This window comes from Melozone crissalis, unplaced genomic scaffold (assembly GCF_028551555.1).
Source record: "Melozone crissalis strain CALT ecotype California unplaced genomic scaffold, PUWL_Pcris_2 ptg000027l_1, whole genome shotgun sequence".
In the NCBI taxonomy this organism is placed as follows: domain Eukaryota; kingdom Metazoa; phylum Chordata; class Aves; order Passeriformes; family Passerellidae; genus Melozone; species Melozone crissalis.
The window spans coordinates 27794786-27811451 of NW_026535805.1; the positions used below are offsets into that span (position 1 = coordinate 27794786).

A 16666-nucleotide genomic window follows, 5' to 3' on the forward strand; every position below is an offset into this window, starting at 1 on the left:
CTGAAAAAAAAACCCCACATGAAAAAAGAACCCTCTTTATGCATTTATATTTATTATTGAATGATATATAATATTTTTTGTACATTATTGATTGTACTTGTCCTAAAATTCTGCATCCTGCCAACATTAGTGTTGTTGGTAGACTGGAGCTGTCTAAAACTGTTGGTAAGCTTCAGGTTTGGATTTCCTCTCCCTCAAAGTCTCTCAGAGTTTCTCAGTGAGCATTATACCAGCATAGACTTGAAACAGGATTTTCATTTTTATCTGATGAAGCTCGTTAACATAGCAACAGACAGTATAATAATAAATGATGGCATGTGGTTTCCACTAGTTCTGGATAACAGAGTAAGACTGAAGTTATTTTCTGAATCTAGGGAAGAGAGTTGATTTTTGTGAGGAGAAGAAATCCAAAGCTTTGCAAGGGGCATCATCTTTGTAAGTCTTCATGGTCATAAACGCAGTTGGGGTTCAGTTTTACCATACTTTGCTTGGAAGTTGCTTCCTCCTGTTTTTTCAAATCAAAGTTACCTTTGTTAATAGTAAATGATTAGAAAATTGCACAGAGTGAAACATTTTTCACTATAGAGAATTAAATATGCTTTTAATTTTTTTTTTCCCTAAAGAAACCTGGAGAGGAACCACCAGAAGAAGATGAAAGCCTTAAAAGAGTTGATCCTTTACATCAACTTATTCTGCTATTCAGTCGAACAGCCCTGACTGAAAAATGGTAGGGATGGTGTGAGACACTTCAGAGTGTATGCAGATTTTCAGATTACTCCTGTATTTGAAGTCATATATGTCTCTTTTCAAGTGAGATTGCATAAGCTAGGCCAAACCGTGCGTATGAACATACGGTGAGTTTGAGTTACGCTCAAACCTCTTTAGCTTGTGGTATGTAAAGAGATTTTAGTATGACTTTTTCCCAGCTATGGATACTGTGTTCAGGGCTCACTACTCCTCTGTCTTGTGTCTATGTTCCCTATTGACAGTTACATTCTGAATATTAAATATATTCTAAGTATAATTAAAAATTAACTATATTCACTTTACTGGAAGGTGTTTATGAATTTCTGAGTACTGTGTTTGTAGCTGGCTATACTTTTCTGTTTGTATAAGTTAATAAAGTCTTTATTTTCCAAAAATACTTTAGTAATTATGAGCATAGAAGTTATTTTAAAATATTTTTAAGATGTTTAAAAATATTTTGGCACTTCAGTTCTACTGTAATTAATCTTTCTCATTTTACCTTTCCTCTGTCTGTTAACCAGCAAACTAGAAGAAGATTTCCTGTATATGGCTTATGCTGACATTATGGCAAAGGTAACTTGTTTGATACCTGTTGTTTATTTTGTGTTTTAATTAAGTTAGTTTAGAAGATCAAGATAATTAATTTGTGAAGTGTTACCTGTAAATTGTGAGTTATCAGCAATGCTTTCTTTCTACATGATATCAGAGCTGCCATGATGAAGAAGATGATGATGGTGAAGAAGAAGTGAAGAGTTTTGAAGTAAGATTATACTTGTTTTGTTTTCTTGTCATTTTAGACATTATTTCATAGCTTCCAGCTGACATTTATGTTTTTTGGTTCATGGCTTACTGCAGCTTATTATGCCAGTGAACTGCATGTCACAAGCTGGATATGGCAGATATAAGTCCCCCGATTAATATTAGTGAAATAAAAACATGCACAGTATTACACAAGATTAAACAGAGAATAATTTAGTAGATCTAAATTTATCTCATTTAACTTTAACTTTTTAGTTAGGTATTACAGATAGTAACTTAGTCTAAAAGTCTGATAATAACAGACTGAATCTTTTAAATTATTCCGTCCTACCATTAGTTTGGATTTTTAAAATACCATAATACTACTTTTTGCAGTAGTCATTTACATTCAGTACCTATAATTCATACAGTAGTTTTATGTTCACACATATGTTAATACTTCTTAATAAAATGTAGTGAACTTCTGTTCATTAGTACTGCTAAGAATTTTTGCTTGTATTGACAATAGGGGCTCTGTATTTATTAGTGTTTAATGCTGAGTTTTTAGTGATCATCACTGTTTAAGGATATACACATGAGTTAATTACAAGTGTAAGAGTTGAGTCCTTGTCCTGTGTTTGCTCTGGGATCTGTCTCTCTTTTTCCATTAATAAAATGACATTTGCAAGAAATTTGTCTCTTCTGAGGGGCACTGAGGGAATTAGCTCTTTAATATTTTTAATATTTTAATGTGTTTTGGCATATTACTATTCTGACATTAAAAGGTGTCTCTTGTGTCTTTCAAATCAATTACTATTTATATTTCATATCTCTACTAAAACACAGAAACATGAAATAAATACTTTGATTATTTTTTTTTAAATTCTAAATATAAGGATTGATTTACTGTAAAACTATCTGTGCTGTTCTGATAATTGAGGAGTGGTTTGGGTCGTTTTTACTTTTACTCCATTGTTTTATGGACATAGAATGTTCTGTATGTTTTCTACATGATGCTACATGATATAACACTGAATTATTTAAGTATATATTCCCTATTTGACTGTATAAAGAAATCAGAAAGAATATAAATACTAAATTCTTTTCAGTCACTCAGAAGTCCAGTTGAGTTACAAGTAATATCCTCAAAATATAAAATTTTGTTTCTTGGTAAATATCTCATTATGAACCCAAGTTTCAGTGTGTTTTTCTGATTTTTTTTTTCTTTTCCCCTGGGAATGCACTATATGACATACCACTGACAAAGACTATTTATTCCTATGGGTCTTAGCAGTTAGCCTCTACATGCTTGTTAGATATCAAAAGTCTAATGCTTATAGATATGAAAATTTTTAAATAGGAAATCACTGAGGTTTATGAAAAATCTATCAGTAAGAAATTTGTTAGTGCTCCTTACCTAAATTGTAATGGGTTCTTTGTTTAGCATTCAATTTTTTGTCTTGAGAGAAGATCCTACTCATCTGTTTCTCTTTATTATTTTTCTTCTAGCTGTGTAACCTGTGTTTAAATAATGTATTTATATGTTCAAAAAACAATTTATTGTATGTATTTGGTCAGTCACCTATAGAAAAAAAATTTGGACTTCTTTTTCTTATTACTATTTCGCTTCTTGTCCTTGCCCTTCCTTAAGGTGACAGGATCACAACGCAGCAAGGTAAAACAAAAAAAAAATATGTGTGTATTTGTCTGGGTCTAATTTTGTGATTTTTCAGGCCCAACATCTTGGATAAGTTCAACTAAAGGGCCTTGATATAATTTTTAAGATTTCAGTTTCAGCATGACATCTCTACCAAACCCTTTTTGTGCGCAAGCTCTTTAAAGATTTCAGGAATTATTTATTCAGAATATGCCGTGTAAAATTGTGATACTGTTTTGGGGAAAACAGAGTGTTGTTTGGCTTGTTCATGTTGTTTTGCTGTTCATGCCTTTTGTGCATCAGTTATGTTTCTGGTTTTAACTTAATTTGAATTAGTAAAGCAACTTATGTGGTTATTAAGGGAAAGTAGTTGAACTTTTCTTCTGTATCTTAGCAGAGACGCGTTTCTGATGTAGTGGTAGAATTCTGTTTCCAATATTTGTCACAGAGAGAGCATCAGTCATAGTCCATGTCTGATTTAGAGTATTTGACAGAAACTCCTTAGATACTCCTTACCTTAAATGATTCATAGTTCTTCTATGTTTTTTCTAAGAACATAGAGGCAATAGCTCTGAAACTTCATTGTTAATTGTTTTATTGGCTCTGTTTCTTGCTCAGCCTTTTGTGTGTCATTTAGAGAGCCTCACCATTTGTTTCTGAAAGGTGTCCCATGGCTATATAGCTGACTATTTGCCTGCTTCATGCAGGTCAAAGTCTCAGTTCCCACTGTTGACTTAGGCCACTTGCTGGTGGTGCTGCAAGGCTGATATTCTGGGAGAAGGTATGGTGTGTGGAGTAGCTAGTTTTTGATTCTGAGGGGACTAAATATGGTTATTTTTTCTGTGGTTAATGGCAGCTAGAGTAAGTAAAGATTACTTGCTTGAGATTTGAAATGCACAGATTTAGCTAATGGCCTGACTTCAGTCAGTAACTTCAAATTTCATTTCCTATGGCAATTGTAAGCTTCTCCATGGAAAGGAGCAAGGAGATTTTGGTATTTCGTTTGCTAGCCTTCTATTAACATTCACATCACAAAAGAAAGAGGTTCCCTGGCATCTGTGGGGAGAGATGATGTATTTCAGGATCAACTTTACTCTTACACCTCCAAAAATTTGCACAGGTCTGTTCCATATGGCTTCATAAGATAAAGGCATTATTCTGGAAGATGAATGTGCTCACAAAAATTTATTTAAAAGGTATTGTAATTATTTTGAACAAAGTGCATATCAAAATCCCCAAAGGAAATGTATAAGGAATCTAATAATATATTTTCTTCTTTTTTCATTCCAACAATTCAGCTATTCAAATACTACATATCTATCACTCTGCTTACCTCGTTATCACTAAACCTTATGTGGTCCATAACATTTTTTTTCTTGCTGACTGTGAAGTATTTTAAAAGGGAACAAAAGCACAAGAAATAACCCTTGCTTTCTTCATACATGGCATCAATCAGTTGTGCAGATGTGAAACTGTACATACCAGATGCGTGTGTCTTTGTATGTGTATTTGTGTGTTTCTTTCTGTCTGGTGATCAAACGTCAATGTTGAAGAAGGCAATTCTTTTATTCTATCCTGTGTATCCATGTAAAAAGTGTGACTGTTCAGTTTGTTTGGGGATAAAAGTCTACTGCTCCTCTAGACTTTAAAAATGTGTGGTGTTTGAAGTCTTGGATCCTTTTGCATTCAGAGCAAGTGAGATATTTGGGCAAGCTTAGAATGTGATGAAAATGCTGAGTGTATTATACTGACAATTCTGTTGCTCATATCTCATGCAGCGTAGTCTTATTTTTGTACAATTAATTTAAATTGGGTTAATAGTGTGAACAATAGATGTGACAATAATGTTCTCTGTATGTTAGTATGTTCCTGTCAACATTTACCTGCTAGTATTTGCTTTGAGTTATTACAGTTGTCTTTGCCCCTTCCTCTTTGTCTCAAAGTTAACTTTTTGTCTTATTGAACAGATGCTCAGTTGAGCAACCTGTAAAGTTGGTGTCACTGTCTCCTTTGATTCCATCTGATAAGAAATTCTTTTAAATCTCACTGTTTCACTAGCTAAATGCAAATAATTTTCTGCATTTGAGTCACTCCTGCATATTAATGTGCACTAAATACTTGTAGGATGGGAACTCGAAGGAATCAAAATTTAGCTCTTATTTTTAAACTCATTTGTATTAAATTGATTTAAATTGACTCTTGACAGGAAGAAAAGAAATTGAGGAAATAGAGCTTCCTGTGTCAGTTCTTTTCATTCCTGTTACTGGTAGCAACTTTTTTAGTAGACTTCTTTATTCACAAGTTTTTTGACAAGATGATATATTGTGCTGTCACTTTCCTCAGACAAAAATTTTTGAGTTTCTTTACATACAAATAATGCAACCTCATAAAGGTCCAGCCCTTTGAAGATGGTTACCTGTATCTCCTACTATCACAAATCCTGAATAAACCACTGAGTGTCCATATATGACATATTTACAAAAAGTAACTATTTATTCTGTTAATTAAGATCAGACTCCATATTCAATTTATCAATTCTAAGAAGATAAACATTCAAATAACTATGCAAAAATGTGTTTTTCATCAGTTTTCTCTACATGTAATGGATTGTATGGAACCTAATATATGGTTTCACTCCTACACTACAGAATACATTATTCATTAATAGAATAGTTTGGGTTGGAAAGGACCTTTAAAGGTCCTTGAGTCCAAACCCCTCACAACAAGTGGTGATACTTCAATGATGAACTCCAAAAGAGGGATTTAGAAAAAAATCATATTTTTTTATAGAGCAGAAACCAACATATATTGAACTTAAAGGATTGAAGTGTTTATAAATATATATCTATAAAAAGGTACAGAAGTATCATGCATGAGTACTTGATATTTAATTACATAGCTTATACTTATGCATGCCTGAAATTGAAATGAACAGATGTTTTGACAGTGTAAGTCCTGCCTAATAGGATTTGTTTTCTAGACTAAGCAGAAGTCTTGAAAAAATGTGAAGGCAATTCAAAGGCGAAGCATTCATCTTCTAATAGCTGAGTTGAAAGCAATTTCTGTTCTTTACATATTTTCTTATTTTCTTAAGCTTAATTTCATGATTTCATATTAAAAAAAAAAAAGCTCTGTAAAAGTAGGATCTTATGCCAGTGGTTTGTATTTTGGAGCTTAGTGGTGGCAGCAAACAAACCTCTCCATATGTCCTAGCTCAAAGGGAGACTCCAATAATCAGTCTCCATATGAATTACAAGAAAGTTTAAGAATTTCAGTTGTCAGTTAAAGTTTCTCTTTAGTTTTAGCAAGTTTGTTGTCTACAAATTCAAATTAAAAATTGTGGTTTTGTCTGATTTATTTTGGCGTATGATTGCTCATAATGATTTAAACCCCAAAAAACTGAAAGAAGTAGAAAATATTTGGACCTCTACTTTCAAAGAATATGATTCAGATGTTTCCTTGGTTTGGTAGAATGCTGGAAAAAGTCTATAATATGAGACCACATGTATGTACATTTATAAGTGGTCACCTTTTTCCTATATGAGTGGAAATCATCCAAGATGAAATAGATTTGTTCCTCATTGAGGATTGGGGTCTGGGGTGTGTTTCTTCTGTGTTTTCGTTGGTTGGTTGTTTTTTCTTTTTTTTTTTTTTTTTTTTTTTTTTAATTCTGTTCAGTTATTTTAAGTGTTTCATTTAGTGAAGTATTTTTGCTATTGTTGTAATGGTTTGGTGAATGACAGAAAGCTCAAATCATTGGCTAATTACTTTGGTCGTTTCTTGACTTCAACTGGCAAGCAAGTGGATAAAGTGCAAAAAGCTGAAACTGGTAGCACAGATAACAGTGTAAACAGTAAGCACATTTTAGAGAAATGGGGATAACCTTATTAATTTAGTATGCTTTGTAGGCAATGGGTGGCCCTCTTCATGTAAATTCTGCCGTCACATATATATTGATATATATGTGTTGAGTTGGCAGGGAGAAAGCAACAGTGAAAATGCATTGTGAAGCCGAAGAAGGAACCATGATCTTTATGGGTTATCATCAAAGAATGGTTGCTTCTAAGAGAAATGCCTGTGGTGTTTTTGTTGGTGAATTGGTTTGGTGTTTGTTTTCTTTTTTGGTCTGTTTTGTTACTAATATCCTACACATCTTGATTTCCATGGAAAATGCCACTTTTCTCATGCTAAGCTGTTTGGCAATGCCTCTTTCTACTGTTCTTCTATACTGCCATTGCAAGAAGTTAGTCTGTAGATTATGCAGATTCATCCTCACTGTAAGCATTCTTATAAATCTTTGATATTGTTATAAAAAATGTTGCACAATGAAAGTAGTATAGCTGGTGTTAGGCTTGTGAATGGTAAATTTTGCAATGAAAGAAAGATGAAAAGGTGTTGGGTCTAAAACTAAAAGTATCTAGAAATAGGAAATAGTTTTTAAGAAAAGAAAGGCTGATCAGCTTTCAGAGGCTTCTGAAGCAAATGAAAATATTTTATTGTAGCCATACTGAACCTGTGATGTCATGATTTTCTGGTAGTTTGTGTGTATGTGGTGTGTGTGTGCGTGTGAGTGTATGTTTCTGTTTTGTTTTTGTTGAACTCCCAGGAAGAGGTTTAAACATGAAGGCAAAACTTTCAAACCCTAGCATGGCTAAATACAAAGCAACGCTGCCATTTTTTTTTCCTTTTTGTGCCTCCATCTAGATCTGTCACATAATTTAAAGCAAAAAGAAAGATACAATTTAACCACAGGAGAGCTAATAGTGTGAAAAAAAAAACCCTGATGAATTTTGTTTCCGCAGCACGATATTATCAAAGATTTAAGAAACAAATTTGCCAGCCTCGGCGAGAACTCTCTGGTAACAGCATAAATGTCTGTGTTGGTTTGCTTTTGAGTTAAAGGTTTCTTTTTCATTCATTTGAACATATTTCTCTTTTTTACCTCTTCTTTTTTAATTTATTACTCATATCCTCTATTTAGCAAGCCTTCATTTTTTAAACCTCTTCCATCTTCCAATGTATTTTTTCTGTAACTTGGATGGAAAGTTTATGGCAGCAAAGCTGTCATTCTGGCTACTTCTGCTGCAGCTGTTCCTGCTTCTAGGTCATACATGTTTTGGGCGTTGTGTTTTTGGACATGATACTAACTAATTGTGTCATGTTCCTTTTGAGTAAGCTTTTTACCACACCATCTGATGGACTCACTGTCATAGGGCTCTATGCAACTTCCATTTTGCAACTTATACTGCTTAGTCATCCTCAATTCTCCAGCAAACTTCAATTAACCTGATGAAAGTTGAAACTCTTCTGGAATTAACTGTGCCTTTATGTTTGCTCTTTATGCTCGTTATGTTTTCAGTAGTAGTTTAAATTACAAAAAAGAAACTTCACCATTGCTCAAGCAACGCCATGCAGTATTGTTTGTTGCCGCTAGAGAATACAAAATATAAAAGCACAGTGTATTCTATCAAATATTCTGTAAGTAGGGGGGCAATCTATATTGTAATATAATGATATGTTTTGAAAAAAATTCTGAGATGTTTCTTTTACTCTGGTATTCAGCAACAACTTACAACTCAAGAGTCACATACTGAGCAGTATGAAGTTATGGTCACACTATAGAAGATTATTAAGAGTATGAACTGTTGCACAAAAACACAGCACAAAAGTGCAAGTTTGATACATGCAGTATATATCATGAGCATGGGCTTTGAACTAACCTAATGATTCACAATTGAGATGACTCTTTCCAGATAAACTGCTAAAAGCCTATCAAAGAAAAATGCCAAGTGGAGATTATTACTTGAACCTGTTAATTATTTGTCCAATAGCCTTGTATGTATTAAAATGGTTCATGATGTTGCCATAGAGCCCATATACTAAGACAAAACCAAGAACCTTTGGAGGATTGATAGTAACTCAAATCTCATGTTAAATGACCGGAATTTTTATTCAGGAAAAAGAAATGGAAAAGCAAAAACTTCTGTATCAACAAGCCAGACTGCATGATCGAGGTGCTGCTGAGATGGTTCTGCAGACAATCAGTGCAAGTAAAGGTAAGGTTTTGGTGTGTAGATTAAATTTTAAACCTTACTTCTAATGAACTTTGAAGTGATTTTATGTCTTATAGGGCACAACATGCATATGTTTGGCTCTAAGATTTGCTTTCAAAATAACTTGAAATTTCAAAATTTTTGACAGCTAATCCAGAAAAGTATAATGAATTATTTTAATGAGATTATTGTTTCTCTTGTAGTTGTAATTAATTTTTCTAGTGCTAATTTTAAGGATGTGTGAATTACTTCATAGCTTTAGCAGCACTGAATGACAAAATGGCCCTTAAATTCTGGAATGTGTACAGTTCTGAAGTAGGTGTGGACTTAAGTTCTTTTGTTATTTCCCATTCGTCAAATAACTGCTTTATTGGTGTACTTTGATAAAACATTTCAAAAGTTTAAATGATGATTTTTTTTCCCGTAGAAACCATCCTATTCTAAGGTTTTATGCTTTCATTTTTTTCTTTTGTGATTTGTTTCCACAATAGTGATGTTTTAAAAACTCCTGATTTTAAATTTTGTTTACTGTAATTAAATGCTTGGGTCACTGTCATTTTCTGAATAAACCAGAAGGAAACATCCAGATTTTCATTCAGAGGGGACATATTGGTAATTTTGAAAGCCAGCTTATCATTGTGAGCCCACCCTTAAATCAACTGTTTGGTGCTCTAGTGATTGAAACATGGTTTATATTCACTGAACTTAGTTATTCCTGCCTTATATTTTGCTTCTTCTGTGTACTTTATATGCATTACACTATGTCTGTAGGCACTCATGAAGAAATTAAGGAAAAATAGGTCAGTTTTACAATTAATTTAATGCATAAAGTAATTAATAAAACATTATTATTTTTAATATGATCCAAAAATATATTTTATAATATTTTAAGGTGAGATGGGGCCAATGGTTGCAGCAACCCTAAAGCTAGGAATTGCAATCCTAAATGGAGGAAATTCTACTGTTCAGCAGGTAAGATACTAGTTTGTTCTACCTTTCTAGCCAGTATAGGTTTTTATACCATGGTCATTATTGCTGTAGTAGCGCATTAAGTAGTGTCACTGTCACATACTGTTTATCCTCTTACTCCTGTTTGCAGAACAAAATCTTACACAAAAGTACCCTGCTTGATGGGTATTCATTATTTGTTTGCAAGGCTAAAAGATTTGTTTTGTACTTCAGTTGAAAGGCAGAAATTTTATGTTATATCATTTACTTCTGTAGGAATTCTTAGGGAAGGAAGGCTTTCTTGAGAGATTGCCATTGTCCTATAGCCTGTAGAGCAAAATTGCTGACCCCAGTCTTCACTAACTTCACAACTTCAGAAGTCCTTAGCTTATGCAATGAGACTCTTGCTGATGAAAGCAGAGAAAATCCTGAATAACTAATCCATTGTAAGATATTTGGTTCCCAGTGGACAAGTCTGATATGTTAAAAGAAGCCTGCATTGTAGAAGTGAAGAGGCTGATATAGGGTATGTTCAGGGTTCTGTACTAGCTGAAGTTTCCTATGTTGAGAAGGGTTTATACCTGCCATTACTAAATTATTGCAGTATAGTTTAAAGAACACAGACAACTGGGAGCAATTAAGGTCCCAAGTGAAGCTGCTGAATGCAACAAAAATTATGTTCTTTTCAGGGGGTGTCATTGCTAGGAATTGGCATGAAAGACTACAAGTAGTGTAGAAATTATTTGCTTGAGCCACTACCAGTTCTTTGTGATGTCATGATATTAAATTGGAAAATCATGAAATTTCTAATCCTACAATCTATTTTTAAAAATAATTTGGTAAAGACTTAATGAATCAAAATGCAGGAAACAATTAGTATTTTTAGATTGGTAGGAATGCTACTAGTCTAAATTACATTCTTAAAACATCAAAGCATCAATTGTACAGTTAGAATTCTTGGTTTTTTTAGTTGCCTCATTTATACCTGTTTCTTCTGGTGTTATGCTCAACTTTCCAATTTTCCTTTAGGTCCTAAGATCAGCTTTTTAGTCTTCCTTGAGAAGAGTGGTATGGGTGGGGGGAGAGGAACAGCAGTGGTTTTTAAAAGTCATCATTATCATCCTCCTCTGGAGTTCTTTGCTTTGATTGGTATAATGTTGATTGGGGTATTTGTTTTCTGTAATCTTGGGTCTTCTTGGGTTTACACTGATATGTTTTGGTAACACTGTCTGCCTATGTGCTGCCCATTTTGGAGGTCACTTATTATCCACTTTTCCTATTATTTTTGCAAAAATAGTTTTACTTCATTCACAACATGAATTCTTGTAGCTTTCCTACTAAGATTGACCTTTAGCATTCTGGGTTTTCTTACAATGGAGAGCTCTGGTATCATCCTATCTCTTTGCTCAACGATTCATTGCATTCTAAAATCACAGTTCACTCAGTAAATTCTCGGTATCACAATCTGTTTTCAGATAGTTATTCCACATTATAATAAAGCTAAAAAAATTTAAAATATGCTCAAATTAATGCTAACATACTATTGCAGCTAAAATAATTTAAAATAAACTGAGGTTAAGAAAAACCTTTTCTGGTGTTGAAACAATATTGTCAACATAAATTTTTAGCCTAGTAGTAGCAAGACTACATTTGTATTAAACTCTAAATTCTTCTGGCTGTGTTGACTTTAGTTACTATCTTCATTTCCCATGCTTTAGGAAGGCATAACCAAAATGTATGACCTTTTCTGTATAGTACATAAGCATTAAATGTTGCTTTTGGTTTTGATATCTGTATTTTTCTCTGCAAGGGTCTTTAATATTAGAGATATTTCCAAACACCAACATCACTAATAGCATTGAATACATATAGTCTTAAGTTACCTAGTTGTTATTATAATAGGAATATTAACTCTCTGTGTAAATTATTTGTGCTTGCTGCAGAAAATGCTTGACTACCTCAAGGATAAAAAGGACGTGGGGTTCTTTCAGAGCCTTGCTGGTCTTATGCAGTCCTGTAGGTAAGAAAATATCAACTTGAAAAATTTGTTATTTTGCATGTATGTTTTATTCTATGGGATTTATTGTTCTGGAGTGATCCTCTACATAGTCCTTGCAAACAGCACTAGGGGTTTATAATGAGCTAGATTTGGGTTAAAGGACAGGATGATGCTTGTGGGGGAAAAATATTGGTGATATGGACCTGCCTTTGTAAGAAAGCTCTTTCCAAAAATATTTACAGAATTTGAGTCTACCTGAGATATGGCAGAAAACAACTCCAGAGTTAGGAGCATTCCTCAGAGGCAAATCCTTAACTCTGGAGGCATCCAGTAATCCTGCAGAGATCAGGTTAATGATCAATTATAAGTAAGCACAAAAGGTTTTGGGAAACCCCAGATTTGTTAGAATTAGTCATAGGACTTCTTAGAAGTCAGAAAAAGTAATGAAATATTTAATTTCATATTAAATTAATGAATTTTAATAAATTGAGGTGATACTATCTTTTTTGTTCATTCAGGTTTATTTATTATTTATATTAATTCTATATATAAATGTGTGCGTTTAAATGTTTTATACGTAATTTCTAAGGATAAACTGTATCAGTAAATGATGTATTAGTGAACATAAAACGTAGGACTAAAAGGGGCTCCCTGGATCAGGTGATTCAGTCTTCTTATATCCAGGGTATCACATTATGTATTCTTTTTTCTTAATTATGTATTCTTTTTTCTTAATGCTCTCTGTGGCCAAGTTTCGTTTTGAAATCAGTGAGGTGTCTTGCCAGCAGAGGTTCTGTCATAGTTCGGGTTAATCTAACTTTTATAACCATTTTTGCTTATGAACAAAAGTTATCCCTGGCCAGCTGACATGCAAAGCCCTGAAAGGCAGAATCTCACAGGTTCACAAATGAGATGTGTGAGGTACCATCCTTCCTTGAATCTGGTTAGTTGAATACATATTCCCTTTTGGCAGCTTCAGTTTTTCAGAATGTGGAAGGAGAGAAACACTAAATGAAACTAATAATGACAGTTTCGTAATAGACCTTGCTGCTTGGTATGAATTGGGCTATAATACAAAAGTAGTCAATAACTTGGCTTCCTTATAGCACCTAAAAATGAGTATGTGTATCCTACATGCATACATTCTCCTTTTTTTTTGGTCAGTTGTACAGAGCTGAATTCTGTGGTCTCATTCAGGGCAAAAGCAGGTTCAGGCTGTTTAGCTGAGATTTGTAGTCTCCTAACAGACACATATAACAAGCCACAGTGATGTATCTTTTTCAGACTAGTATGCTTGTAAACTTCAATGAAATCACACATCCTTTTTAACTTCCACAAAATTAAATATTGCATTTATTTAATTAATCACAGGACAAATGTAATTTTTCTCACCGCAGTGTCCTTGACCTAAATGCATTTGAACGTCAGAACAAAGCAGAAGGCCTTGGCATGGTGACTGAAGAGGGATCAGGTACTATTGATTCAACAGAAATTATTCATGACCTTTTTGAAGTTTTGCAGAATCAAGCTGAATTTGAAAGGACCCAAGGGAGGTTTAAGTTAGGCATAAGGAGCAGGTTCTTCACCCAGAGAGTGTTTGGGCACTGGAGCAGGCTCTCCGGGGAAGTGGTCACTGCACCAGCCTGGCAGAGTTCAAGCAGTGTTTGTCTGGACAGTGCTCTCAGGCACGTGGTGTGACTCTTGGGGTGTCCCGTGTGGGGCTAGGATTTAGAATTTGAAGATGCTTATGGGTCTCTTCCAATTCAGGATAGTCTGTGATTCCATGAACCTTGTAAATATATATCTAGAGGCTGAAGCTAAAACAGGTTTCCTAAAAGTGATTTATGTTTAATTTACATACCTAAGTCCTTATCAACAGTAAATCATTAGCATGTGTTGAGTTTCAAAATGGTCTCAGAGGACTGTTTCTCATAATTTTGAAGAAGTGAAGACATTACATGTAAAATTGAAAACATATTCCAATTACGAACAGCAGTGTTTATGCATGTAAAACATTTCAGAAGTCCCCATCCAGTTTCAGCATAGAATGAAATTAAAAATTCCCACCTGATTTCTTGAACTGAAAACCACACCACTTACTTTAGCCATGAATTAAATATAAGAGGTTGATGGAAATTTATCTGCTCTTTGGGAAAAAGTCTGGGAAAAGCTTTTTCTTTGAAATTTTTTTTTCAATTTGTCTTTGGGGAAATATTGCAAAATTTTCACTCTACTTTTGACTTTGAACCAATTTGGTTTTCTATCCTTGGTGTTGTTACTTTGCTTGTCAATTTCTTTCTTCTACTACTCCTTTACTGTGATTGTCTGAGTACATTAAGTTCGTTCTTGCGTGCTTAATAGAGCTACCAAAGCACATTTTCTTCCCTTATCTTCAGAATTTTTTACAGTGCATTTTTATGTTTAAATCCTACAGTGACCTAACCTTTTAGCATGTTTTTATCCTAAAAGCAAGGTAAAAAAGCTTGACTGTATAATCCCTATTGCATTTGAGGGATCATAATTCATACCAGCAACACTGCATATCTCATTGTCCCTTGTGCCTGTAGGTCTTTTATGCGGCCTATTTCTTTAATATTCAACTGCTTAAATAATGATTTTTCACTAACTATTACATTTGCCTGAATGATTTCAGGGCCAGTCAAAAATTCTGCATCTCTGAAAGTGCTCTCACAGTTTAAATTATAGATTAAATCTTTCTAGACTTATATGAGTGATAAAAAAGCAAACCCATGCAGATAAAATTTGGTTAAAAGATGGTAAATTGAGTGCTGGTACAGCTACCTGGCATATAATTTTCAGCCATTACTCTCATGTTTTACTGAAGATTATTTGGCACAACCTTTTGTTCTTTTGGACAACATTTCTACTAGTACATAGCTAAACCTATTCAAAATGTTGGATTCTGAAATGGACTCTCAAGATATTGCCTCATTGGCTTATTCTTTTTACCTCTGCCTCTGTTTCTGGAAATTACTGTTTTTGCATGCAAGTATAAATAAATATTTAAATGCTGCATAATTGACTCTACTGATGTTAAGAGTATTTTTGTGCTTCCTCATTTGAGGGATTTTTTTTCATTTTCTGTTTATTTGATGTTTCTCTTTTAGTACAGAACTAATTTTGGCAAAACCAATACTAACTATATTTTCTATTTCCTAAAACAAATTCTCACCTTTTTTTCTTTTTTTCCTGTTTCTTTTTCTTTGAAATAATTGTCCTGTCCTCCCTTCCTCAGTCATCACCCATGAGCGTGGTAATTATTAAAAATAACTGCCTATTCCTTATTTTCCCTGCTCTTAGCTTTGTGTCAGTATTGTACAGCTCCTGAATATCACTAGATTTTTCCCTGTAATACTGCTAACCTAGAGTGATTTTTTTGTTAATATTACAATTTTTCATCCTAAAATTCTTGGTTTACACGTCCAAACTTCCCATTTTGGTCTTCCTCTCTTTCTCAGGATTTGCACAGTGACTGACACAGTAGATGTAAGAGCAACAAGCTTTTTTATACTTTTCTTTCCTGTTCTTTTTTTATTTGTTTTCATTTTAGTGAGCCCAATATTTGCAATGGATGAATGTTAAAAGGAAAAAATAGTAATATATACATACACAAAGCCTTGTGCTTTAGCCCTCCTGTAGCATTTTTGTTGTGTGTTGAATGTGGCTTTATTGCTGCACTGGTTTGTGCAAGCACAGGAAATCAGTGGTGGATCCAGTGAGGATTTGAGGATGGATAGTGAGGAGAAGACTTGCCACTGGCTAGGTTTATCTAATGCAGTCAGGAGTTGATACAAGAAAGAGGTGGTGCACTGCTCGTTTAGAGGAAATCAATGCTGTTTACAGGTTTACTCTTCCTTATTCTGAAAGCTACTTGGTGTTTTATGGTTGCCATACCTCAAAATTTCCTTACTTCAAGTAAAGGAAGAGCTTTGTAGGAGCAGTTGCCATGAGATGGTCACCATGTGAAAAGAGAATTTAAAATACAAAATGAGTATACCAGTCAGCAGAAACAAAGACCTCCAACACAGCAGATGTCTTTTCATTAGCCAAATGTTGGGGAGGAGGATGATCTGGTGTTTTATTTGTTTTCTTAGTGGAAATTTTCTATTTGGCAACTTAACAAAATTCTACGCAGTGATAAGGATAATATTTTTCATTTGTTTTCTTTGTTAGTGAGCAGTAGCAGTGTCAAAATGCTGTAATCACTGCGTCAAAGATTACTTGGCACAAAGGGATAATATTTGCAAATACCATCTTTTCCTACATATTGATATCCAGCAACTGAAAATTCAAGGCAAAAGAAAACCAAATCCAACCAAAGAATACTATATTTTTCCCTTTCAAAGTTACATGATTGTTGATAATATGTTACCTTGAAATAGCAATATTTTTTTTTAATATTATGAAGCACGCCTTTTTCAGTTAATTGAAAAGTAGTTTACATAAGAGCTGTAGAAGTACTGGTATTAATACCTGATAGCATTAAGAAAGCCAAGCCAGTGT

At 33.8% G+C, this 16666-nt stretch overlaps 1 protein-coding gene across 4 annotated transcripts in view; it reads left to right on the forward strand.

Moving 5' to 3' along the window:
• Positions 1-16666, forward strand: part of RYR2 (ryanodine receptor 2) — a 381701-nt gene that overhangs the window by 323414 nt on the left and 41621 nt on the right. For all 4 annotated transcript variants that reach the window (XM_054280079.1, XM_054280080.1, XM_054280081.1 and 1 more), the window contains 8 exons: positions 624-727; positions 1269-1320; positions 1454-1507; positions 3137-3160; positions 9099-9198; positions 10088-10167; positions 12087-12163; positions 13540-13613. In XM_054280079.1, the coding sequence (XP_054136054.1) occupies positions 624-727; positions 1269-1320; positions 1454-1507; positions 3137-3160; positions 9099-9198; positions 10088-10167; positions 12087-12163; positions 13540-13613 (565 nt within the window). The remainder of the gene's footprint in view (positions 1-623; positions 728-1268; positions 1321-1453; positions 1508-3136; positions 3161-9098; positions 9199-10087; positions 10168-12086; positions 12164-13539; positions 13614-16666) is intronic.